Source organism: Sylvia atricapilla, chromosome 2, assembly GCF_009819655.1.
Source record: "Sylvia atricapilla isolate bSylAtr1 chromosome 2, bSylAtr1.pri, whole genome shotgun sequence".
Classification (NCBI taxonomy): Eukaryota; Metazoa; Chordata; class Aves; order Passeriformes; family Sylviidae; genus Sylvia; species Sylvia atricapilla.
Genome location: NC_089141.1, coordinates 23,959,109 through 23,986,638, shown reverse-complemented (window position 1 = coordinate 23,986,638; position 27,530 = coordinate 23,959,109). Strand labels below are relative to the sequence as shown.

The 27,530-nt window shown below is 46.7% G+C and overlaps 1 protein-coding gene across 1 annotated transcript; it reads right to left on the bottom strand.

Annotated features, from left to right (window-relative positions):
* Positions 1-33: 33 nt before the first annotated feature.
* On the bottom strand, positions 34-26,953 carry ATP1A1 (ATPase Na+/K+ transporting subunit alpha 1). Its single transcript, XM_066341008.1, is given in 30 exon segments — positions 34-1,495; positions 1,937-2,028; positions 3,134-3,235; positions 3,791-3,921; positions 4,050-4,132; positions 4,135-4,194; positions 4,975-5,028; positions 5,031-5,097; positions 5,452-5,606; positions 6,205-6,373; positions 6,906-7,056; positions 8,370-8,385; positions 8,388-8,418; positions 8,420-8,506; positions 9,043-9,144; positions 9,146-9,219; positions 9,696-9,888; positions 10,412-10,546; positions 11,905-12,014; positions 13,401-13,599; positions 14,571-14,641; positions 14,644-14,838; positions 15,310-15,427; positions 15,582-15,716; positions 16,231-16,343; positions 16,692-16,839; positions 16,841-16,900; positions 17,902-17,961; positions 19,170-19,274; positions 26,713-26,953. Coding segments are annotated over 30 exon segments (3,057 nt in total). The 5' UTR covers positions 26,725-26,953; the 3' UTR covers positions 34-1,466.
* Between the last annotated feature and the right edge of the window lie 577 nt (positions 26,954-27,530).

Below are 27,530 nucleotides of genomic sequence, written 5' to 3'. Positions count from 1 at the left end.
CCCAGTTGCACGAATTCAACTTGCTAGCATGGGCAGACTCCAACAATGGAAGACTTTATTATTTTTAATCATCTCCAACTGGGGGTTCCACAGTAGACTGTCCAAGACAAATTGAAACAGTTGCCACCCTCAACTTCTCATATTTTCCCTCCCTAGTGCTCTCTGAGTTTTTACTGTTCAGTACATGACGTAAGCCCCAGCTTTAAAACACCACCTTAAAAAACCAAAAAGTTATGAGGAAGAAGGGATGACAACGTGGAGTTTTAATTGCAGAGCATTTAAGTGCTGTGGTTTAGTGATCCTTTGCAGAGGTAGACACATATCTAAGAGGGGCACAGACCAGTAGTTCAGGAACAGGGCTTGAAGCATCTCCAGCTTACTTTAGCATAACAGCACTAAGAGCAATGAATAGTTAGGACTTCATGGTGACTGCCCACATGCAAAAGGCCAGCTCTCTCACAGTTCTCACAGAAGTGAGCCATACAGGCATTAACAGTAAATCAAAGCATACAGAAAAGGGTTAGATACTCAGAGGGAAGCAGCATGTCCCACTTCAGCTCACAGAGACAGCTCAGACCCCAGACAACAGCAATACCTTCCTCAGAAGTGGAGGATACAGAATCCATGATCAGCCCCTGCCCTCATTCCACACGAGGCACAAGCCAGTATCAGGATGGGGCAAGTGCCATGCACAGAGGACACTGGGAAACACAATCCCTTGCTTGGCTAAGCAAGCAGGAAAATTAATGTCAATTTTGAGAACAAGGCTGCTTGGATCCAATTGCCAGTCAGTGGAAGCCTGTTCTCACTCAGAGTGCAGCAAAGAGCCCCTTAAGGCAGGCCAGCTCCTCACTCAATGTTCCATTTGCTCAAAGAAGCCAAGATGCACAGTCAGAGGCCAGGAAGGTTCCTGAGCTTTATGCTGTGAGATGCAAGCGCTGGCAAACAGTTTGTCACATTAAGCACTGATCTAGAGTAAGATGCACTGGCTTTTACATATGCTGTTGTCTGTGGGTCAAGCAACTCTGCTTCCCTATTACAAAAACAGGAAGCCAGACACTAACCCTTGCACTCACCACGTGACCCTAAGCCAGGGTGGGGACAATGCCCTGAAACAGTTTTTGCTTTGAGAAAAACATCCACCTAAGACCATGTGGGGGCATCCTCTTATAATCCATCTTTATTTGTAAAAATCCACATATAAAATCTTCAGTTTCCTTTTACAAAAACATAAAGGCACATAAAACTACTCAACCTCTCATCCCCCTGGACTGATGGTCGGACACACCCCCCACCCCAACCTCCCCCTTGCTTTCTCCTCCAGTCCATATTTCTTCATGTTTCCTTTAGTTTCAGCTCACTTCTGCTCAGGCACAGTTCTGCTCTTGCAAAGATGAAGTATGCACACAGGGGAGATGGTGGAGAGGTGGCATGGGCTGTGCGTGGAATGTTTTACAGGTACTTTTTTAGTAGTAGGTCTCCCTTTCCACCCAGCCTAAAGGAGAAGAAGGGAGAAAGCAGAATTAGTGTCAAGGCAAACCAACTATGAGGTTCATGAGAGTTCCTTTTAGGTTCTTGAAAATTTGCACTTAATGCCTGGGCTAGTAAGTGACCTGTCACAATGGGAACATCTTGTCAAAGTGATGTTCTCCAGCTTCAGGACCTTTTCCAGCTTTCTGGAACTATCCAAGCATTAATCAGTCTTTTCCATCTACTTCAGTGTATCTGTACTTTATATAATGGGAGAGAATGTAGGGACAGCAAGAAGTCCTTAATTTGAATTAGCTGCACAATTAATGTTGAAGAAGGCGGAAGCACAGCAAAATACAGCCCCAAATAGTGCTTAGGGGTCCCCAAGCTTTGCTGGGGCTTCTGGAGAACTCAGCAGCATGAAGGAGTGGGGAAGGAAACACACAGATGAGCAGCATATTCTTACCGCCAGGGTTGCGTCTGATAATGAGCTTTCTGACTTCATCATACACGAATATGAGGAGGGAGTATGGGAAAGCACAGAACCACCAGGTTGGCCTGTTTGGGAGAGGAGACAGTGAGAACACAGGCTGTGGAGATGCTCTTTGCCTGGAACAGCTCTGACACGATGGCATACTCAAGTACAAGGCGGCTGGCATGACCCAGCTTGCCAGTTCAGTCTGGCCAGGGTTCAGTCAAGAATCCTTCAAGCCAAGAATTACTACCAGGTTTTCTGCTACAGCAGATTAATTCACTTTTGGATATTAATTCCAACACAAGGTGTGTCATAGCACCTTTGCTCATCTCTGTACCAGCACCTCCCCACCTACCAATCGAGCAATATTTCCTCTAAGTACACAACCTTTGTGCCCAGGGCCTTGCTTGCTGGAAATGTTTTGTTTCTCTCGTGATTTACTAACATGCAGCTGCTGCAGGCACTGGGCAGAGGCCAACTTTCTTGTAAGGAAATGCTCACACTTCAGCACCCAACTCCAGGCAACACTTAAATGGAACGCAAGATGTACCAGGATTTCTTTTTTTTCCATGAAGATTTCATGACACTTAAACTTTGAATAGTCCTCTGGCTTAAGACTAAAACCTTCCATGAAGTGTTGCAATGCTTGCTGTTGAGCAACACTTAAGATGTTGGCACCTTCCCAACCATTAGGAAAGTTACTGTGCATCAACTGGTCATCTGCATCTACGTAACAGCTTTAAAAGACTTCACTGCTTGTTCTCTTCCCAAGAGAGTAGGAAAAAGGCACAAGGCGTCATCAGTAGTTCTTTAGCACCCAAGAATCATCTGGCCTATGATTTACATCAATACAACTGGCTTTCTTTGGAGGTGCAGTACCCCAGCCATAAAAATTCTCCATGCAAGTAAAGTGCAAGAGGCAGCTGCACTAGAGCACACTGGCACTGAGGTTGTATTGCTGATTTTTAGTGAGGCACTGAACAGGAGGCTACTCAGAAACATTCCACATGCAGTGAAGAAAGCCAGGTGGTGCCACAGGACAGCAAAGAATCACTGACACCCCCCAGCCTAAACTCTTAAGACTAGGTTTGATGCTCCACTAGTTCACAACTACTTTTATACATCTCCCCACCCAAGCACTATTGTTCTGTGTACAATCTGTTACACAAAAAGCATGATGCAACTTACTTCAGAGGATACATCCTCAGGGCAACATCCATCCCAGGGCAGTAAGACAGGAAGGCAGCCAAAGCAGTCTCCTCAAAGAGACCAAATATTAAGATCTTGTTCCTAGAAGAGACAGGAAAGAAGTCAGGGACAAAGTACTTTTGGAGATGACATCCTAAAAACACCTAGTTGCCACATGGGAGTGAATGGAAACAGACATTCAAGTCCAGCCCAGGAGTTCATCAGGTGGGGACTACCAGGCCATCCATCCAAAGTGACAGCAGAGCTGCCATGATGGCTCTTTAAATCTCTTCAGAGACCGTTCATGATTAAGTGAACCAGCAATTGCTTTCATCACAAATTCAGGAGGTGTCTGGGGTTCATGCCACAAGATCTCTTGATGTACAAGATCAAGAGACCAAGACTGTGTACTAGAATGCCAGTGTCCTTTGAGGTGGGCTAGCTCCCACAATGCCAACAGAAACCCCCGTTTCTTTGTCCCAGCCTGACGACTGCAAGCCTAGAAGCAAGTACTACAAGTAAGAAAGCACAGTCTTCTTTACCACTACCAAGGCAGTCTGGTCAAGACTTTCACCAGAACAATTGCAAGGACTAGAATGCTGTGTGCTGGAGAACACAGAGCCCACATCTAAATGCTCCATGGAGAGGCTGACTTACTTCATCCCCTGCTGGAAGACAGAGTTTCTTCGGGTCTTACAAATGATCAAGTCTGCCCACTGCACGACCACAATGCTGACAAAGAAGGCTGTATGGCAAGTGAACTCCACTATCTTCCTCTGTTCGTAGGTCTAGGAAGCAGACAAAGACAGAGAGCATTCGTTCAGACCTGCTGTCTTTGCTCTCTGGTGCTCACACCAAGCTCAGCAAGGCATTGTTATCTTGGCTGGCAGTCTCTAAGCTGTGCCTCAAAACTTACCCATTGCTGCCCATAGCTGTCTTCCACATCATTAATCCATCGGTCATCCCACTGAACTCTGATCCCTAGCAAGCCAGAAGGCCAAACCCATTCTCTGCCATGATTACAAAATAGGTGAAGAAGCCTCCAAGGGCCTGGATCATACCTAACAGGTAAGAAAGGATGATACAACTGATAAAGCTACTGTGCAATTATAACAGAGAACAACAGCTTGCAAGAAACCCTAACCACCTTAAAAAATTGCTCCTTGTGGGGCTCAGTGTCCCAAGCAGCAGCTGTACAAATAGCTCACACTAACATCAAACTCAGCTGCAACCCGTTTGCTGAGCAGCTTCTGCCCCCAACTTTGTACAGAGTTACTTCTGTTCTGCCCTGTGCTGTGATGGCACTGTACTCAAGGACACAAGATAAAACTCCCTTTGTATTCTTATTATGCTTTGCCCACCCCCAACCCTTGCAAAATACAGTCAAGAAGATTCCCAAGGTCTGCTGCAATTAAGCATGAGCTCCCATCCTGTGAACTGGACACGTCTCTGTAGCTGCCTTTAATCAGGGCTCCTAATGCTGTGCATTTAGGGATATGCTGGAGAGAATCCCTTACTTCTAATTAAACTAACAATGGGATCTATGTTCTTGCTGAACAAGTCTGAACCAGAGGAGAGCTGGTTGTCAGCCAGCTCCTTTACAGCGCTGTGCAATTAAACAAAATTACTGTGAAAGCGATTCAATGGATCAAGCTGCACAAGCCACCACTATAAGCCATGGGGGAAGAATCACTGCAAGTTCTTTACAGCCTGAGGTTCTGGTTTACACACTCCAAACCTCAACCCTACCAGAATAAGCAGAGCAGTCACTGACTCAAGATTGTTTACAACTCCTGCTACCATCAAGTGCAAATTGGTGCCAGAGAAACGGAGGAGCTTACCAATCTGCCCATAGGCCATGCTGATCAGCCGTTCATTCACCAGCTTGTCTGTTTGGGATTTCTGGGCTGCCTCTTCATGATGTCACTCTCTGCTTGCTCATATGCCAGGGAGATAGCAGGGACCTGAGGGTGTCAGGACTGCTGTTAGAAGAGTTTCAATTCTCCACTGTACAGAGTCTTCCCTATCCCAATGCATTCAAGTGTGAGAAACAGCTCTCCCAAAAGCCCTATATGTGATATTCCAAAAGGACCTTACCCCCTCCCCATCCCCAGCCTGTCCTCACAGGGACCTGAAAGATCCTCAGACTCAAGAGCCATGAGATGAATGTGTATAAAAGGAGTATCAGATGGTGATTTACTTTAAATCAGAACACTAGAGAAAACTGTATTTAAGCATTTTCCCTTCACCTGTCCTTTCTTTAGGGTACCTAAGAACATCCACACTTTTCCTTGAGACAAAAAAAAAACCACATTCACCATGTCAGTGCCCAAGTCAATGCAGAGGATGGTGACTGTTCCCAGAGGAAGGGGTATGTTTGCAATGATGAAGATCAGGAATGGCGTGATCTCAGGAATGTTACTGGTCAAGGTGTAGGCAATAGACTTCTTCAGGTTATCAAAGATCAGACGCCCTGGGGCAAGGAAGAGAGAACAGGGTAACAACTCTCACTTGTCAGCAGAAGGCAGCCAAGCAGCTCACAGGCAGCCTCACTGCTAACACCAAATGGCAAAATGCTAGTGCAGCAAATGAAAGGGTTCTCTTGTATGTAAGAGACTGCTCCATGCACAGCAACACCTGTGGAGGGTGACACTTCTGGTCACAGCAATCAGGGCTCAGTGCATAGAGCAACTAGGATATTAAGCCTTTCTGGACATCATCAAGAGCCCCTGGAGTGACCCTCTGTTGTGTTCCTGTTTGAGAGCTACTTCTCCATCAGGGAGGGAAATGTCACACCCAGCTGGCAAAGATGACTGTAAGGTCACGTCTTAGGCAACACCACAAAGTAGCTTTTGTTACTCAGCTGCTTCCTACTCTTACCCATCCCAAAGGGCCACGCTGAACACCAACGGAAAGGAATAATACTTTGAAAGGAGGAGGGAAAGTGCTGCTCTCCTTGAAACTCTTGTCATGAAGGCAAACTCAAAGAAAAGCCCTCCAGATGCCTCTATTTCAGAGAAGATGCTGAAGCATGTTACTTTACCATCACTGCACACAAGTTATAGACTCACCTTCTTCAACCCCAGTGACAATGGAGGCAAAGTTGTCATCCAGAAGAATCATGTCAGCTGCCTGCTTGGAGACATCTGAGCCAGCAATACCCATAGCAACACCAATGTCAGCCTTCTTCAGGGCTGGGGAATCATTCACACCATCACCTGTCACTGCTACAATGGCACCCTAGGCACAAAGAGAGGAACACCAAGACTGAAATCATCATGTAAGATGTTTTGGGCAGAACAGCTTTCTCCTACATTTCAGATGAAGCACAAAAAACTATTTCATTTTGCTGTAAAGAGACTTCAGTTCCTCCTTGCCCTCCCCTCACCCTTTCCCTGCTCTGATCAGGCTCATCCAGAGAGCCATGCTGCTCTGTCCAAATGAGACAGTGGACAATACAAGAACATGTTGGATCCTCCTCTCCCCAAGCACACCCAGAGCATTTAGGAATGAAGTTCACTAATAAACATCCTAGGATCAGAAGAAAGCCTCAGTACAAACTGAAGATGTTTTCCTGTCAGAGCCTTAGATTTATGTATGATAGAGCAGCCTAACGTAAGCAGCTGAAGGCTGCTGACAGATTTAAACCTGGCCCTTTACATGAGGGCACTGAGACCACCTAGCCCTACCACATGAACAGCAGAACTGCCTGGTAGTTTATATACACATCTGGGCATTCTCTAATATGACACCCTTATTCTCCTCTCTTTACCTGTCGCTGACAGCCTTCCACAATGATAAGCTTCTGCTGAGGAGATGTCCTGGCAAAGACAATTTCTGTATGGTGAAGCAGGATGTCATCCAATTGCTCACTGGTCATGTCCTTCAGATCTGAGCCATGAACCACACAAGCTTTGGCATCCCTGCAAACAAGAGAAAGTACGTTTTACTTCACAGTAAATTTCTTGTTAGCTGTACTTGCCCCATAAAAACAGGGAGGTCTCTTCAGTGCATTAGGAAAGACCAACTTCTGCTATGACTAAATACTAATCCAGACAGCCTCTGCACAGAGATTTGATGCTCAAAATTTGAGAGGCAGATGGGCAACACCAAGAAAAAGACAATGAAACAGAACCAAGCAACAGACAAAAAAACAAACTCATAAGCAGATTAATTCTTTCCATAGCTTTCTAAAGTTTGTCAAGGCAAAGACTAGTTGTTTCCACAAATCTTGGCCTCTGTGAAAAAAGAACCCTTGGCTCAGGTACTTAGTTTCCAAGGTTTCAAGAGATGCTGCTGTCTTCACGCAGGCAATCTTTTTGCAATAGACTGATGACCATGTGACTGGTGACACATGGTTCTTCACAGTGTTCACACCATGCCAGTTCCAACTAATTTACACCCTTCAGCCACAAAAGCATGCAATGTTATATTTAGACTGGTTTGGTACCCTACATGCTGCAGCAAAATACCATCTCTTCAGCCCAGCATACCATCCCTTATAGGTCTAGGAGACTATCCACACAGCTCTTGACAACACCCCAGTTTAGACAGGGAAATTCCTTCCCAACCTTAGAACCAGCTGCTGATGTGCTCAGTCATACAGCCCAGTCAACCCCAGCCTGTATTGCTGGGTTTTGAAGTTACCCTCAAATCTTAAATAAAAAAGAAAAAAAAAAAAAAAAAAAGAAAAAAATCCCAACCAAAAAACGCCTAAGCAATTTTATTTCACAGGGTGTCTCTATTCACAGTTCATAAGCTACATGGCTGTCCTCCAGCCCAAACACAGGCTGGGTCAAACTAAGCAATGTAGACAGCCCAGCCATTCTGCAAACAGCCTGCTTATGCCAAAGCACATTTTCTGAGGATGCCCTCAGTCCCAGCTAGACTCTGAAGGCAAGCATTAACCCTTAAGAGGAAGGAGTTCCCATTGTACATTTATTCTGGTTGTAGCTATGCACTAGTGTCAACTCCTGTACCTGGCATTAGCCCTGCTCACTTTGCTCTCCTACAATCTTACTCCTAAGTACTTCCCACACACAAGACATGCACATTTAAGACAGTCTTGTGCATTCTTCACATAACTCATGATACACATTGAAGAGCCACAAGATGCTGAGCTAAGCAAATGCCAAGTTCTTCCTGTGCAGGGGGGAGATGAGGAATTGTCCAAGGCAAGGAGAGAGGCAAATGTTTAACTCTTTGAACAGCTCTGGCCTTTCCCAGCAGACATTACCTAGGGTTGACCTGCTGACAGGAATGTTGAGTCGAGCAGCAATATCTTCTAACTGTTTCGTTGCCCTCGGAGATGATGCCGACACCCTTGGCAATGGCTTTGGCTGTGATGGGATGGTCTCCAGTAACCATGATAACCTGAATAATGCAAACAGACTGCCATGAAAGCCTTGCCTGTACTGCAGAACAACACTGCCAAAAAAGCAGGGTCCCTTTTCAGTGTAAGGCCACATGTCTTTTGTTCTACTCATGTGCCCTAGCACAGAGCAAGTTGGAGGTACAGGCAGTAACCTTCTACCAGTATGTGAGGGCTTGAAGTGGATGGAAGACAAAAACTATTTCATGTTGAGAGAATGGAGCCAGCTACATTTTTCCAGCCTGCACTTCCCTATCATTTTAGTCAATATTGGGCTCATGCAGAATTCAGCCTAAGCCAAATCATGTGCTTTGGGACACTATGCTCTCAGCACCTGCCTGTGCCCTAGCAGTTTGGAGTTCCAGTTATTTTTCAGTTCATGAACACACAACCATTTGTATTTAACTTGGAAATTAAGCCTGTAGTAATTAATCCGGATCAATTACTTCATCTGCTCACATTACAGTAAAAGAGGTCAAGGAAGCTCTTTATTTCACAGGTATGAAGTGAGGAGATTTTCAACCCAGGAATAAATTACCTTGATCCCAGCACTTCTGCATTTGCCAACAGCATCTGGCACAGCAGCACGAGGTGGGTCAATCATAGACATCAGTCCTACAAAGCAGAGTTTGTCTACAGAGGAAGTTCAGGTCGTCCGTATCAAACTGGAAGCCCTCAGGGAACTGATCATCAGGCAGAGCCAAGTGGCAGAATCTGTAACACATCAAAACCACATTTACTCTGTTCCTACACATCAGGAGGCAGAGAGAGTGAACACTTATTGCTTCTGCAAGCAGCTACACAAGAACAACAGGGCAGCTTAGTCAGAGGTTTAGCCAGGGCTGTTGAGACAGGAGTCACACTCCTATTCTGATAACTGCCAGCTGTTGCTAGGTGCCCAGACACAGCCTGGATCTTGTGCAGTAAAACAAACCAAATCCCATGTGGTCCTACAGAAAGTCCCAAATGCTTTGCTGCATTTTTATCTAAGCGACTTCACTACCAGGAGAGATCAGACCCTGCAGTCTGCCTTTTAGATTAAAGGCAGGACTGTCCCTACATGAATTGCTGAAGTGACCTTAATACTATGGTTACACTGCAGGAACAGAGTGACCCTTCAGTTAATCTGAAGACTGCACAGGAACATGAAGGACAAGTCTTTTCCAATGTAATCACACTGTTTTTCCTTACCTAACACTCTCTCCCCGAGGCCTCCCAACTCAAGGTAGGCATTCTGAAAAGCATCTTTCATTTCCTCATCCAGTGGTTGCTCTTTGCCATGAATAAGAATGGTGCTGCAGCGATCCAAGATCCTCTCTGGAGCCCCCTTCATCACCAGCAAGTAACGGGATTCTGATGGATTTGCGTTTTTGTGGATAGACAGCTAAGGGTGGAAGAAATGAATCTGTTCTATAAACATGTACTGTGAAGGACACAAGTAATAAACATCAATGTTTTGAAACTATGGCAGCTCAGGGCCATTTGTGATATTCTGCTCTAGTTTTCATTTACCCTCCCTTTAAGAGGTTTACAAACTAAGGAATCTACGCATTCTTTAGCATTAGGGTATAACTGCAGGTGTTGTAATGACCTGTTCTGTATTCAAGTGCCACCTGTTAAGGTCACTTCCCAGCAGTTTATTCCTATTCCCAGATCTGAGTTACTCCACACTGTGCACAACTGCTACACAGGCTGAAAGCATGTCTGATCCTTTGTTAACAGCTGACACCTTAGTGTCACTGCAGCTCCTACACAGTGATCTGTTAACTTAGATTTACAGAGCAGCCTTCAAGCAAGTAATGGCTAGACAAGATCTGGGTGCCAAAACAAGTTCTGAGGCACAGTGTGCACAGATTTACACAAGTACTTCACACACCAGCTCTCCTTTCAAGAAGACACCTGCTTACCTGGTACTTGTTGGTAGAGTTAAATGGTATTTCCACCACTTTGGGATACCTTTCTCTCATCTCCTTGACAGAACCACAGCACAATTCAATGCATTTCAGAAGTGCAGACTCAGAGGCATCTCCTGCCACTGCTCGCTGAGGAACAAAGACAACTATCAAAACATACAACCACAGAAGACTGGATATTTAAAATAGATTTTAAGAGTGAATTCCTCACAGTCCAGTCCCAGCTTCCACATAACATTATAGGAAAGTAAAGAATAAATAGTTATATTATCTAGCATAGTGACAAATACTGCATTTCAGAAAGCCAGGCCTCTCTCATCTTGAGAGAGCAGCAGCCTTCCTGTGACAAAATCAAGAAGTCTTTTTTATAGGTAAGAGAAAGGCACATAACCAGGTACAGTCAGGCCAAGTGAGATTGGAAGGTAAACTTGGGAGAACTGCTGTAAGCTGCTTGCCATGAAGAACAGCTAATATGAGATGAAGAGTGATGACATGCACACAGAAACACTTTCATGTACTCTCCCATTTCAGTATAACACCAGCTTATCAAGCCCCTGGGAGAAATTTGATCTGTCCATGTCTCCCTTCCCCACAAAGGCTGGCACTGGTAGAGATGGGAGATGGTGATTCTCCGCCCAGGAGATCAGTATGTGCCCAATGTCCTGGTGAAGCTTCCTTTGCTGCAACTGAAATCAAATATTTCTTGTCCTTCTGGTCTCTTCCTGATTTTTTTTTTTCCATTTCTGTATTACTTTTTGGTATCTAAAGACTTCTCAAAACTCCCATCTCCCAAGCTTTCCTTAAACAGGAAGAACTCCAGCTCCATTAACTTCAGGTCACATTTTGTAGACTAAAGATACAGTCAGAGGAGCGCTGCGGAAAAATAGTGTGTTCCATCATCTACTACCAATGCATCAGAACACCATTGGGAATAAATTTACTAAGCAACATAACTAATACTTGACAGATTATAAGCACTGTACAGTTAATTTCAGCCCTGGTTGGGTCAGAGTTCAGAAGGAGGAATGTGAATTGGTGCTATGCCAGCACTTGCACTGGCACTGAGAACTTAAGGAGACTTGCCAGTGAGAGCAGACTGTCTCTAGCCAGTCTCCCACAACCACTGCTCCCCCAGCACCAGGTGTTTGTAGCTTTGAAGTGTACAAATGCCAGAGATAGCAATTCCTGGAACAGTCAGATACTGGGAAATGCCTAGGAAAGCTTTCTGGTCTTTCCTAGCCCTGTCTCAAATATCTGGGCCCCCAAACTGAGTGTAAATGGCAGGGATTCTGCTGTGGGAAAAATGTCTCTTCAATCCCATCTCCTCTGCCCGTGGCACACTTCTATTAGGAGTGCTAGACTGTAGAAACGATTAAGAGTGGCAGCTACCTCTACTCTGCAAGTTCATGTGGACCCACAGGATATAATCTCACCATTATGAGAGGATGGTGGTGAGGAACAAGACCAACACTTTTTTGGGAACTTACCTTGAGAATTGGTACATTTTCCTGGCCGGCCTGAAACACAGCACGGTTACAGAGACCTGCAATTCTGGACAAAGCAGTCCAAGTGGCTGAGCTCTTGTCAAAGGAAGCACCTGGTGGTAGAGGAAGAATGTCAAAAAGCTACCCCTCAAAAAAGTCATATAAGCTCAAAATCCCACAGGTTTTAAGAGCAAGAAATCTTTATCTCAGAAACAGGAAACCTCAGAATATCACTTCATCTTTCATTCTCCTGCCCTTCCTAGATACTTGATGAGCAGCTGATTATTTTAAGACCAGAGGGTAGAACAGCAGCAGTGCAAGAGAACACCTCTGCTTTCAAGATTCCAGTAATGGCTGTATCCAGCAGCAACAGAGGGACATGCTGAAAAAGCCAAGGAATTCTGGACAGATAACATTCATTCAGAGGGCTTGAGTAAGGGATGCCGGGCTCTACCTCCAGGTTGTCTCACTTTATCCATCAACCCAGGAACTGGATGAAATAGCTCCCAAAAGAACAATACTTAAAAAAGATACTCTCTCATTCTGGCTCTTAAGTTGGCTTTGAAGGAGATGAATTGAAAAGACAGTTAACTGATAACCTAACATTCTTTCCATGAAGTGAAATCCTCTAGGTTTATTTCCACTGCAGCCAAGCCAATCACTGCCAGGCCTAGGGCTTCCAAAAATCTATTTATAGCTCATTACTTTGCAGTAGTGTTAAATAAAGTGGCTTTTTAAAGCAGTGCAGACAAGCACAATGTTTTGGACTGGTTCAGGGCAGGGTGCAGCAGCACCACTAGAAAAATGTTTATGTTAATAGTGTGTTGCAAGCACAGCATTTCACAAGGTAGATGACAGCTAGGAAACTCCTGACTTTGGCTGTATTGAACAGCTCTGGAGAGATAAGCATTTCTCTCAGTTGCCACAGCACACTGAGATTTCAGATTCTTATCAACTAGGAGAAACTTCCTGCTAAAGTCTTACATTCATTGCTGGCACTACACAACACAGCCTAAATGTTCTGGGAAAACCCCCGTCCAAAGGCAACCATCTAGTTCCACATGGGAACTTTCCATTTATATCCAGCCTCAAGTAATATCACTGGGGCCAACACTCTCTGCTGTCCATACTTTCAACAGACTTAAGGTTGAGCAATTTCATCATGATACATTTTAGCAAAGATAATCAGGTACTTTGCAAATATTTCTATGTACAGGACAAAACATATGGGGCTGAACATTCAAGAGGCTCAAATTCCAATGGAGTAATTCTGCACAAAGGATGAAACAGAATCGTGGTACAGTGCAAAGCATTCTATGTGTCATTTCAATTTTTTTTTTGTGCTTATTCTAGACTGTCCATTAGAAGTCCTTGCATTGTGAACATCACTTGGACTGGAGAGCTACAAACACAAGTTCTTACAACTACCAGTGTCCAGGCAGGCCCAGAAAAAGCCATTTTTTAATGAGATGCCCCAAGCACAGAGAGGCCAGTCTTACCACTCTGGTTCTCTGTAGTGTCCGCCTCATGAATCTGATTGTCAAACCACATGTGGGCAACTGTCATGCGATTCTGTGTCAGAGTGCCTGTTTTGTCAGAACATATGGTGGATGTGGAACCCAGGGTCTCCACGGCCTCGAGGTTCTTCACCAAGCAGTTCTTACGAGCCATACGCTTGGCTGTTAGTGTCAGACATACCTGGGGGCAAGAAAGAAGATGTGAGGTTAGATGCACTTGTGCAGTAATAACACTGCTGTCCACTCCAACATGCACAGGAATGACAACCAGCCTCCATGCCCTGCAGTGATTCCCTAATTCCTTGCCAATGCAAAATAAACAGCAACACTTCAGCCCAGGTGCTGGGTTTAAGTGACATTTTCTCATTACAAAACCTCCAGAAAAGGCATCAGCCTCCTGTTTCTCAGTGCATTAGGAAGGATGGACTAACATTTCAGTCAAAGTTGCCACCTCCTAAATCACAGGTAGCTCTCAAAACAGGTGAAGGCAAGCCACATATGAGATGGGCTTGCAAGTTACTGGGTAAAAAGTGAGCAGCTCCAGCTCACTTTCTTGTCAGAGGCTCTCATCTGGTTCCAGTGCCCAACTGTTCATTTCCTGGCTTGGCTGTTACTCTGCTTCCTAAGGCAGCATGGAAGCATTTTCTCCTGTCCCCCAACACTCTCCATACACCTAAGAACACCTAGATACTTTCACCACCTCTTCAGGAAACGAAACTTACAAAGGACCTCTGAGGAGATCCCAGACGAAAAGCTGGGGTTATGGTGAAGCTTGTGGGATGTTCTGCCAGCTCTAAAGGGTTGGAAGGGCTGGTGTGCAGTGGGTGTAGAAACCCTGATGGCTGTAGCAGGAAAACTCCTTCTTGCCACAGAAAAAGGCAGGACAAGAATGCCTAGTCTTGCTGACTTCAGCTGCATGATGGCAAGCCTCTGTGCAGGTCTAAACTTAGGGACCCATCTTTATGAGATTAATTGCTGCAGAACTTGACATTGATTAGGCAAATAGAATACACTGAACTTACAATCCCACCCTACACACTCACCTTCCATTACTTTAGTGTTCACCTCTCTGAATGCACACTGAGATAAAGCACTCCACTTCCTTAAGGACCACACATGTAGCAAATTCCATCTTTTTCCAACTTCACTCACCGTAACCGTTGCAAGCAGCCCTTCAGGGACATTGGCCACAATGATCCCAATGAGGAAGATAACAGCCTCAGCCATGTGTACTCAAGGATGAGGGAAAGGATGAAGAAGGAGACACCCAGGAATACAGCCACTCCAGTGATGAGGTGGATAAAGTGCTCAATCTCCATAGCAATTGGAGTTTTTCCCCCTTCCAGTCCAGAAGCCAAACTGGCAATACGTCCCATCACAGTGCGATCCCCAGTGCTAATGACAATGCCACGGGCAGTGCCTGGAAGAGAGATGGGTTTCAGGAAACAAAAGCAACCACAGCTGAATATCCTGTACATGTCAAAGAGATGTTCTGGGTGGGCTTCAGCACAAAGACTGCCTATCCCCATATTCAGAGCTGCAACAGAAGTCCTGCCAGAGGTTCCTGCCTTCTGCAGCAGCTGTAGTACTTCATACAGCTCTACCTCATGGTTTCACATTATGTTACCTGCACTTCAACACTTTTACTCGTAATAAAACTGGCAGGCTAGAAGACATACCACATAGCTGCTCCTCTAAAAGAACAAAAGACCCAGTAGCGCTGTGGATCTTGCCTACTCTACAGTACTGCAGTTGGAATGGGCAAACAACTTTGATGGGAACCTCCACCCTGGTCTTGCATGGTAGAAGCAGTTTATGGTGTATTCACACTGCTTATCTATACAGCTCAATATCACTGCTCATACTTCAGGGAAGTAGGAGACACACATACCTTCCACACAGTTGGTGGAAAAGAAGGCAATGTTCCTGGTCTCTAGTGGGTTCTCATGGGAGAAGTCTGGAGACCTGGTTTGAGGCTCTGATTCACCAGTAAGTGAGGAGTTATCCACCTATATGAAAGAGAGTACTTTATCATACAGGAGCAGACAGCTGCCTACTAAGTACTTCCCCTCCTTCTGCTCTGCTCCAGCCCCATTCACAGCATAGAAGACTAATTCATCCTCCTTTAGAATGAAGTTTCCCAACAGCCCATCACTACTGTACCTTGCAACCATGTGCAGATATGATCCGAAGGTCAGCTGGAATTCTGTCTCCTCCTTTTACCTCCACTAGATCTCCAACTACAACACCTTCAGCATTTATGCTCATCTTCTCACCATTCCTGACTACAAGTGCTTGCTGAAAGACAATGAAGAAAACAATCTATGTCAAAAGCAACTCTTAAAAGACATCACTCAAAAGATCTGAGAATCTTTAAGCAGTTATGCTATGCTTCTACACGGTTTCTACTTGTACTAAGATGTTTATATCTGATGTTATTTAAGAAAACAACTGTTTTTTCTTGATATTAAAGCCCCTTGTTACAAGGTGACAGGTGACAGTTAGGTATGATCTAGATTGTCCACGAAGGAATCCAAATTTCAGTGCTTATTAGACCAGTTACTGAACTCTCCAGACTATGGAGAAAGTGTCCTATAATTGTTAAAAAGATGGTGGAACCCACGGTTTTCAGGGACTACCTTGGCCTACTAGTGTAGTTACTTGGAGCAGTCTACAGATCCCTCAAAATTAAGAGCTAGTAATCCACATTAACACTGCCAGGCCCTCGCAATTGGACATGATGTTTAAAACCATTAGTACCTTTGAACAAGCTATGGCTTGCCAGACCTCAAGGAAATGGTTCATTCCATACCTGAGGCACCAAGTTCTTGAAGGACTCCATGATCTTGGAACTTTTTGCTTCTTGGTAATAAGAGAAACAGCCAGTAATGATAACCACAGCTGCCAACACAATACCAGGTACAGCTACAAAAAGCAGAGAAAGTGAGTCAGAGGACAATCTGCCTGAAGGCTTCCAGTTTGTCCAAATAAACTGCCTGGCATTCAAGTGGCCCATCACAAGCATGAAGGTACTTGCAGTCTACGTACATTTTGAAACAAAAGCTATCCACAAGCTAGTGTTGTAACACAACACAAAGGAAGTTGCCTGTTCATTTCATTATGTGGAAGCACTCCAAAACATGTTAAGCTCCACACACTGAACTTCCCGTGCTTATGGGAAAAGCTTCTGGATTGAATGCTTAAGGGAAGTTAATCTGCCTTGAGCCCAGCAGGCTGCTTGGCCTGTCTCTGAGGTAAAGTAGACATTTTTACTTACATTATCGTTGTTGGGCTCCTCGTCCATCAAGCTCTGTATGCCATAAGCCAGGAAACACAGAATAGCACCAATCCACAGCAGGAGTGAGAATCCTCCAAAGAGCTGCCGACAGAACTTTACCCATTCAGGAGTGGTGGGTGGGGGGCGTGAGGGCATTTGGGCCATCACGAGCCAGGATCTCAGCTGCACGTGCAGAAGTCAAACCCTACAAGAGAGGTTCCTTTTCAGGCATTGTGGCAAGACCAACTGCAGAAGGTAGGTCTGAATTTGTTCAAGTTCTACCGCAGCAAACAAGCAGCTGCCAACAGGTAGTAGAGATGTCCAAACCTGCCAGGGCTCCACAACACAAGTGCAGGATGTGAAAGCTGAATGCTAAAACAGAAGCTACAGGATGCTGAATGCTCCTTGAGGAGCCTGCAGGCCGTGGGCCTACGAACACTGAAGAAGGGCAGGACAAGAAGGCTACAGCCACAAACTTTGAGCTCTGAGGAACAGCACAGTGCCATCCACCCTTTTCAAATTACGGAACAAGTGAAAACTGGAGACCATAAAATGATGACACGTTAGAAGAACCTGCCAGGAAGTTCGGCTTTCAGAAGCAACTATCTTGGACATAAAAATGCAAATCTCTGGACTGTTATAAAGAGCAGACAATGCTATTTGCAATCATGCAAGAAATGCATTAAGCAAACAGCAGCAAAAGTGTAAAACCACTGCAGTGCTTCTGCACTGGACTCTAAGGTAGCCCAGGACATTTGCATACCTCTTACTGCAGAAAGGCAAATTTTAACTGCCACTAGCCATCATTAAGTCTCTGGCATGTGCTAGCTCTCTAGACTACACTGGCAACATAACAAACATTTGTCTTCATTACATGCTCCTCCATAAAAAAAATAACACCAAGAATCAACTTGACCTTGAACAACTCAGAGGCAGGTAACAGTGACTTTGTTAGAAGCAAAGTCACTGAAGCATTGCAGTCAAGTTGTACAGTGGGAGGATAAAGAGAAGTACTGTGAATTCAACAGCTCTCCCACAGCCTGAGAAACTTAAACTGGAGGAGGGGAGATCAAACACAAAAAGAAGGAAAAAAAAAACCCTCATACCAAATCAGACCACCCAGATCTCTCTTTGTGAAATGCTCTGAGCTGTGGATGTTTCTTTTCAGATCAGGGCAAAGAGGGAAGGAATACAACATCTACCTACCCGACTCAAGTCTGTTCCATATTTACGATGAAGTTCATCAAGGCTCAGCTTGTGGTCATCCTGAAAGACAAGAATAGTTGGGAGAGAAAAGAATCTGAGAAAAGAGCTCAGCAATTCCACCCCACCCCAGGCTTCCTATCTGTAACATTTGGTGAGAGAGCAGGACTCTAGTTCATCCTCTCTGTGAAGAGAAATCCCCAACCCATTCTGGAGTTCAGCTCAGTCTCATCTTTAGCATTCTTGTGACTATTCGGGTACTTGAAAGCTTTTCTGAAAAAGTCTGACTTTCTCTCAGTGCTGTCCTTACACCCCCAGCAGATTCTGTGAAACCTCAGTGGGTGGGTTTTTTTGGGAGGTTGAGAGAGGAATGGAAAGAAAAGGAGCTAGGAAGGAAGGTAGGAATGCACAGAAGATTAAACCTGTAATTTCACACATTTTTCAGTAGTGTTGCTATATTAAGCACTACGTTGGGAGAAGTGTTTCTTTCCCCAAAGAGGCTTCTTCTCACAGCCAGGCTGGTTTTCAGTTGGATTGAGTTGGTTCAGACCAGTGCCTCACTTAAATGGCTGTACTGGAGGAGCAGATGCTTTAAGTACACATCAGTACTAAACACAGCATGCGATCTTTGAGCAATCTTTAGAATCCCCTCTTCCTAACAGAGGGGTCAAAATGTTACAGCTTAGTCTCAAACCCACAGAACAGAAACAGAATCTGCATCACCTTCAAGGACAGCAGATCTAAGCCAGATGATGCTCATGGACAGATCTAGCATCAGCCAGCTTTCACAGATGGAGATGGGAGACACTCCCCACAGCCTCAAACACCATTAGAAGGACTACTACTGAGGTCAGTCTGAGCAGAGGCCAGCAGTAAATGGAGCTGAACAGCCTCAACTCCTCAGCTGGAATGAAAACAGCAGTCCCACTCACATGACAGCACAATAAAGCCTGTAATGCTGCCATGCAGAGTGCACTCGCCTGGCTGAGGAAATACATCTATACTGTGCTATGGGTAATGCAGGCAGGCAGAGACTTCGGTTCTGTGTCAAGTGCCTTTTGAGAAGTGATGTTGCCAGGGTCTATTGTGTGCTCATCTTGATATTGAAACACTTACTGCACATCTGGCTTGGAGACAGAGGGGAGGAGAAGGGAGATCAGTGCCTTCAGTCACACCATGCTGTCAGCACATCAGCTTGTTTCTCTTTTAGTCAGATTAGGCACAGAGCTTTGGGCATAGCAAACATTCTTAAAGCTGCTCTAGACTCTTACCATGACAACTTCCTTTTTAAGCTCATCCATGTCCCTCTCCTTCTTCCCCTTCTTCTTCCCGCCATGCTCTGATGTAGCAGTGGGCTCATACTTGTCTCTTCCAGCCTGCAAGGGAAGACACAGCATTATTAGAAACATCTTACAGTCAAATTCCACAGCAGGAGACATGAACCATACACACAAGGCAGACAAAATTATTACAGCTTATTAAAGTTGTCTACCTAAACTTTACTACAGCCTTTGACACTGTTTCCAACAGCATTCTCTTGGAAAAACAGGCTGCTTGTGGCTTGGACAGGTGCACTGTGTTCTGGGTAAAAAAAATAGCTTGAGGGCTGGACCAAGAAAGTGGTGGTGAACAGAATTACACCCAGCTGGCACCTGGCCACCAGTGGGGCTCTCCAGGCCTCAGTACTGAGGCCAGTCTTGTTTAACATCTTTATCAGTGATCTGGACAAGTGGATCGAATGCACCCTCAGTCAGCTTGCAGATAATACTAAGCTGGGCAGGAGGACTGATCTGCTGGAGGGCAGGAAGGTGCTGCAGAGGGATCTGGACAGGCTGGATCGATGAGCTGAGACCAACAATATAAGGTTTAGCAAGGCAAAGTGCCAAGTCAAAAAACCCCCAGGAGTGCTACAGCCTGGGGGAAGAGTGGCTGGAAAGCTGTCCAGTGTAAAAGGACCTGGGGGTGCTGATCAGCAGTGGCTGCACATGAGCCAGCGTGTGCCCAAGAAGGCCAGTGGCACCAGGTCTGTGTCAGCAATAGTGTGTCCAGCAGGAGCAGGGCAGGGACTGCCCCCTTTGCTCAGCACTGCTGAGGCCACACCTCGAGTCCTGTGTCCAGTTCTGGGCCCCTCACTGCAAGAGGAGCACTGAGATGCTGGAGCACGTCCAGAGAAGGGCAATGGAGCTGGTGAAGGGTCTGGAGCATAAGTCTGATGAGGAGCAGCTGAGGGAGCTGGGGGCGTTCAGCCTGGAAAAAAGGAGGCTCAAGGGAGACCTTATTGCTCCCTGCAACTCCAAGAAAGGAGGCTGTAGCCAGGTGGGGGTGGTTTATCCTCCCCAAGAAGCAACAGGCCAAGAGGAAGCAACCTCCAGTCGTTCCAGGAGAGGTTTACATTGGCTATTAGGAAAAATTTCTTCATGGAAAGGGCTGTCAAGCCCTGGAACAGGATGCCCAGGAAATTGGTTGAGTCACCATCCCCAGCAGTATTTAGAAGATGTGCAGATGTGGCACTTGGAGAGATGGTTTAGTGGTAGACTTGGCACTCCTGGGTTAGCGGTTGAACTCAATTATTCTAATGGTCTTTTCCAACCTACGTGATTCTGTGAAAGTTATGCCACTACAATAAATAAAATGAACTAGTGAACAGAGAAGTCTGCTCAGTATCATCCCCAATACACAGATTAGAGCCAGACATTGTGCAAGCCTATCAGTGGAAAGCAAACTACACAGTATTCAGGCAGTCTTGATGTGTGAGCCCCAGCTCAAGCTGAAAAAGTGATGAAGAGCAGAAGAAACCAATTCCTGAGAGCAAACGTATGGTTCCTTCAAGACATTAACTCCTCCTCCCTCCTCCCAGCCTTCCAAACCCTCTGGTGAGGAGGAACAGCCTATCAACTGAAGATAAATTAGAGGTGGTACCTCTCGCTGGTCGATTCTGGGGGCTGAGTTCCAACACTTTCATTCTCAGTTTGGAGAACTAGCTGGCCAGTTTATGCAACAGAAATCTGCTTTCAATTTATGGCAGTTTGAGCAGCAAGAATGGTATACAAAGCAGCAGTACACTTTTGCAGATTCAATCTGTGCTTAGTCCTGCTTACACTTCACAGAGCAGATGATTTGCTTAAAGCCTCTTTATTCAGTAGGATATTTATTCACTTTTATTATGGTTAATGCTACATGAAATTGTGCAAAGATTTAGATCTAGTCATGACGGGGTAAACAAGCATCTAACGACAAACAAATCATGACTTGGTGCACATAAACATAATTTAAAAGACAACCTTCTGTTCCCTTCTGTGTGGGACCCATTACATGCCTACACTCTGCCAAGTCTTATGCTATGAGATTTTCACCTGATAAGATCCCCGAGAAGAACTTTAAGATGAAACAGCATTTAGTGGCACCAGAGTCAAATATTTAACAAGATTAAGAAAAGGTTTCAAAGGCATTGCCTTGCTTATTCATTGCATGAACGTCTCAAACCATGAACTGGACTCCTGAGAGTGATCTGGACACAGAAACTACTGTTTAGATCCAAGACTTGTCCTGATGAGCAGCTAGCACAGGAAATTCTTATTATTTATTTCGAGAGAAGTAGAAACTGAAACCAAAAGTGAAACTGCACAAAAAAGAGGATCATTACTTTTCTAAAAGAGCTCGTCAGTTGCATGTCGACAAGGGTTTTTACCGTGCTTCAAAAGCTCTGTGCGCAACACTCTGCAGCCATAGTCACACATTTCACATGCACAGAAGTCTCCCCTTACCCTGCTCAGGAAAAGGCAACCTTTGCACACCACTACGGAGCTGTGCAATGGAAACAGTTTTTAATAACTGGAGCAGAGCCGAGCTATTTGCCTCCACTGATCCAGGAAAAGGACACAGAACTACAGACTGTCAGCATTCCTGACATTCTCTTCCCTGCACCTAAAACTCTCATTTCCCTTCTTAAAAAAGTGAAAGCCACTTAAACCAGCAAGGTCCTTGCATTCCAGCATCACAGGAATTTGCCTCAAGGCAATTCTCAAAAAGCCACCACAAAGCATCTCTCTCCTTTCAGCCTCTGAAGGAGGCCTTTTGACTTCTGAAGCCTTTTGACTTCTGCTGGAGCTATGGCAGACAAGTCCAAACACAGCCCCGCACAAAACACATGCCTCTTGGTTATTGCTTAAGATGAGAAAGGATTCCTCACCAAGGTGAAGGAGCTAGTACCTTTTCTGACTACCACTCCATCACCTTCAGCTTCACCCCTTCTCCCCCAGAAAAATCCGGCAAGCTCTTGCAGGTGATCTAAAAACCTCCTGGTTCTTTGAAATTTCTGTGAGAAATAAAGTTACTGAGTTCATTGGGGGCAGTGAATAATCCAGGAATACAGGAGTGCTTAAGCTTTTTCAGCTGCAGCTGAAACAATCTACAAGTGGGCAAACATGAAAAGGCTCACTGCCTTTGTTCAAGCATGATTTGCTTTTAAAAAAAAACAAACTCAAAAAACCTAGTGATTAGCCGCAGTCAGAACAAAGAGTGGATAGAGTTACTTGTTTCTTTAAGCACCCAAGTATTTGGCCCTTAATGGAGTCCATCTTACAGAGAAGCTCAGCAGTTCTTCAGCTTAAAAAAAAACCCCACAATACTTGCAATACTTTTCCTGTTGCTTTAGTACTACATCCCATCCTTACTGAAAAGGTAAGTAGGAAAGTCAGGAGGATCAGCTTCAGCTCTTGTTACAGGATCGTTTCATGAAGAATCTGAACTTCCTGCTCCATCATTCAAATCTGAACTTGACACACACATCAGAGTCCAAGTCCTGCCCCTGTTCTGTGCCTCCGGGGCCATTGCCTCCCTTCCTGCAAGATGAGCCCAATCTGTTCAACAAAGGCTTGTGCTGGCTGGGCTGCCAAGGGGAGAGGTTTCCATCCCACCTCGGCGCTGTAGGATTTCCCTGCTCTCCCCTTCCTTTCCTGCTGTACAAAGAGAAGAAGGCCTCTGGTACTCCACATCTTATCACGATTTAATCACATGTCCTGAACACAAAGGAAGGTCTGTCTCATCAGAAATGTCACCCCTGTTCCTTGACTTAGCCCAAGAACTGACTCATCAAAACTGCCTCAGAAAAAAAAAAACAAAACAATGCAGCTTTTTTTTCCATGCAAGATTTATTTTTTTTCCACTGGCTTAAGCACAACATTTGTATACACCAGCGTAAGAAGTTTTATACATCCCCCCAGAAAATCCTATTGTCTTTCAGATACGGCTGATTTTCCGCTCTGGACTAATTGAGCCATTCATGGCTGATGTTCTCAATACAAGCCATGATTGACCAGGAAACAGGAGGGGTACAAATGAGCAGACAAGCTCAGAAGTACCCTGTTCTAAGATCACCTAATCCAACAAGAAATGTCAAGTAAGAGCCAAAACAAATTATGCAGTCTCTGGAGGCCTGGTCTGTTTTACTGCTTATGTCATTATAATCAATTGTGCAGAGAAAACAGAAAAGTTACTGTCCTGCTGCCTTATGAGACACTAAATATATTAACCAGATGAGTCATAAAACTAACTCCGCCTATTGGACTGAAAACTCTGTTCCATGACCCTGTGTAATCCTGGCAAAAGATGGAATGGCTTCTTTGGATCCTTCTTACTCCCTCCCAAGAGCTGTGCTCAACCTCCTGTCTTGAATCAAAAATTTAAGCTGCATCAATTGATCAGACTCTCAGCATCCAGGATCATACAAGGCAGTTTTTACTCAACAGCTAGTAATCGCTAATGGTGCACAGATTGCCGTTCCCCAAATTATGGAAGGACAAGCTCTTCTCTCATGAGAAGAGATGCAAACCTAATCAGGCTTTTAATCATCAGGATAAAACAAGGACCACCCACACACCTTAAGCCCTCTGTGGGTATTAGGACAAACATCTCAAATGCGAAGACCCAAGAGCAGAGAGGGCTTCCCAAATGTCATCACTGCACAGCTGAGCAGCCCATCCTGGGTTGTTTGGTGCTGTGCCAACTACAAAGAGTCACCTTCCTCACTTCTTTGCCTGTAATAATCACCGTAACTCCTGACATCTCTCGTAGTTGACAAAGACATCAAGATGAGCGGACCGGACACAGTTTTGCCCTAGATGAACTGGTGAAGGCCACCCCTTGGAAAGGCCTGGGTGAAGGATGAGCTGCAGTTTTCAGCAGGTCAGGATCAGAGTGGGTTGTACAGCTCACCTCACTTGCCAGAGACCCCTGTCCCTGTTCCCTCATTTTTCCAGAAACACGCATTGACTAGGCCCAGGGTTTTCTTTGGCAAAAGGACTATTCTCTAGCTATAGTCATAAAAAGTCAACTGCCATAAAACAGCCATAGCAATCAAGGAATGAAGAAGATGGGGGAAGGTGAAGGTAATACAGAGATTTTTTTTTTTAATTGCACCAGATAAGGATTGCTTTGATTTGCATGATTTCCCCTCAGCTGGTTCCATTATGCAATAAACCTTCCTAGTTCCTGACAGGGGAAAAAAACCCTTAAATGGGGTTCAAGGAGATCTGAGCTAGCCAAGAGGTGTTTCTGCTCCACACACAGCTGCTTGATCACAGCTTTCAGCTTCAAAAAGTCTTCACTACTGTTTCCAACAGCCTTCACACACACTTTTCTTGAGCTAGAAGGTATGATCTGCATTAAGGCATCTCCTTCTCATGGCCTCTAAGGCAGAGCTAACCTCCAGAAGTGACTCAAAGCACACACCAGTGACTACTGCTATGCCTGTGCAGCAAGGGAGATGGAGTGAAACATGCTCCTGTCTACGAACAGCTTCCAGTCAGCTCTGAACGGGAATGAAATCCAGAGTGCCTTCCTCCACTACACACCCCCCTGTTGGATAATCTGCTTTTTGGGCTGCATAGCAGCAGCTGAAGGTCCTCCCATTGCCCCATTACCATTTAAAGTAAAACAGACTCTCCACTCAGCTTCTCCTCACAGCCACAGAGAGAAGAAACTTTGTTTTCTCACACTTAGGCTCTTTTTGCTCTTCCATCCCATGCACCCATGGGAAACAGGCTTCCTTTTTGGGCACCCTAACTCAGGGCAGGCATATGCCGTTCAGTGTTGCATCCACACTCCACCTGTTTCACTGCCTCGCTCTCTCACGTGCCTGTTTTTCAGGGGGTCCCCAATTATCCGCATGCATTCTCACTGCGGGACGGGCAAATCTTGTGACTTGCTATCAGAAAGCATGAGGCAGCCGTATTATCCCTGCTGAATTATCCCTTGTGGCGGCGCTTCAGTTGCAGGCTAATTGCTTTATTATCCATGCAACCTATGAAATCTGAAGCGGAGCAAGACAGCTTTGTACACTGGAAAGCGTTTGTACCTTCTCTTAGCCCCACCGAGGCAGGCTAAGCCCCCAGAGCCTTCTGCGCTGCAATCCTACATACACACACAACTCAAAGGCTGCTCTGATGACATAAACAAGATTCAGAATACTGCCCACACTGCCGAATCTCTCCTCAGTGTTTTATCTCGTAGATGAACTTTTACTGTTCACACCGCCTGTGCCTCCTAGATTGAAATACAACAGGCTGGGCTGCCAAGCAACAGAAGGACTTCCTTAGGAAAAGAAAAAGAAACCCCATATATAGAACAAATGCTGAAAGCCCACCCCACACACTCCTCAACCCCCTTTTCCAAGCAGCCGTCCACTCAGCCATGTTCTCGCAGCTCTCCCTACTACTCATGCAGTTATGTCAACACTGCTGCTGCACTGCCCCGATGAGGACAATACAAAGTCAAGTCAATGTTTGAACAGCGCTCGGGAAGCAGGGAACACCTGTTGGCAGGGAACACGCTACCAGCGCTGCCATGGCCCTGCACGGTCACCCTCTCCTCAGGAGGCACAGAGATCTGGGAATTTTACTGGAATGCGTCTAAACCAAAAGTAAACACAAATCTACACACCTCCAGCTACACAAGACACACAGGGAAGCATTTGAAGGGAGGAAACAAACATCCAGGCAACAAAACCCAGAAACTGGTCTCTACTTTTTTGACATAGAACAAAATCAGAGCAAGCCAAGAGGTGCTCCCGCTCCACACACGGGTGCTTGAGCACAGCAGCCCCCAACAGCCTTCCAGCACTGTTTTCCTTCCAACAGCCTTCACACGGACTTTTCTTTAATTAAAGGATACGATCTGAGTAAAGACTTCTCCTCTCTACAGCCCCATAAGGGCTATAAAGCAGAAACAACCCTTGACACAGGGCAGAAACCGCTGCAGAGCTTTCCGCGAGAATTTATCACCCCAACGAACAGGAGATCTCAGAGGGGTCCGCCTCCCTCCTGCCACAGTCCCCCATCACGCCCTCACTGCTACCAACAGGCGAATCAGCCCCCGTAACGCCGGCGGCTGCCCTGCTCCCGCCCCCCCACGCCGGGCCCTCGTGTCTCAAGGAAAGTCTAAAGTACTCTCCGGAGCGCGGGGAGCAGCCGCGCTCCCTCCCCAGCCCCGCAAGGCCACCAGATAAGGCCGGCCCCGGGCAGCGCGGCGGGCGGGAGGCCCCTCGCCGGGCAGACACGGCCTCCAGGAGGAGCCGAGCGCCCCAGGACGCCGGCTCCTCGCCCCGCGCTCCCCCACGCCCTCAGCCGGGCGCTTCCCCCGCGGGCGGCGGCCGCCCTCGCACGCTGCTGCGGCCGGCGGCACCGGCGCCAACGGCCGCGCTCGCGCCCGCCCCGGCCCGGCACAAAGCGCAGCCCCGTCCAGGGGAAAAGGGGCGCCGGCCACGCTCCGGCTCCTTGAATTTCCCACTCCCCGCCCCGGCCCGGCCCCGCCGCTCACCCCCTTGCCCATGGTGCCGGGCGACTGCGTGCGGGTCAAGTGGCGGGGGGCGAGGAGCGGGACTCAGCGGCGCCACGTGTCCCGGCCGGCGCAGGTGCGGAACAATAGCAGCACCCCGGCCGGCGCTCGCCTTCCTCTTCCTTCTTCTCCTCCTGCTCCTCGCCTTCGCCTCGCCCCCCTCCGCCCGGGTCGTTCCTCCCCGAGGCCGCAACCGCGCGCAGGTCCGGCCGCCGCGGGCTTCCCGCCGCATAAAGAGGCTCGCTCGGCGCCACGCCCAGCCGGTTCTGGCGTCCTCAGGGGGCGTGAACGGGGCCGGGCCGGGCCGGGGGCGGCGGCCGCGCCGGGAGGGGGCTGGGAGCGCGGAGCGCCCGCGGCCCGTTCCGCCGTGCCGGGTGCGGCTCGGGACGGGGTTCGCCTCGAGGCTCGCCCGGGCTGCCCCGGCCGATTTCAGCGCTGCCCGTCTTGTGTTCGGCGCCGCCGCCCGGCCGGGGCTCCCCGGGCGCTTTCCCCGCCGCCTCTCCGCGGGCTCGGCCCTGCGGCCGCCCGGAGCCCCCAGGTGCCGGCTCCCCGCGGGTTTGGCCGCCGCTCGCTGACCGGCTCAGGACCTCCGCTGCTCCCTTTCCGCGCACACGCTTTCTGCTGGGCATGGTCCCTGCCGTGTGCTGCCAAAACCTGCCGGAGCCTCAGCGCCTTCCAGTCCACGGGAGGTGTTCGTGCTCTCGTCCGAGCTCGGTGAAGCGTTAGTCTTGGAGCACGGCTGGGGACCGAGTTTGGCTTTATAGTCAAAACTATATCATCCTTCCCTTATGCTTCAAATT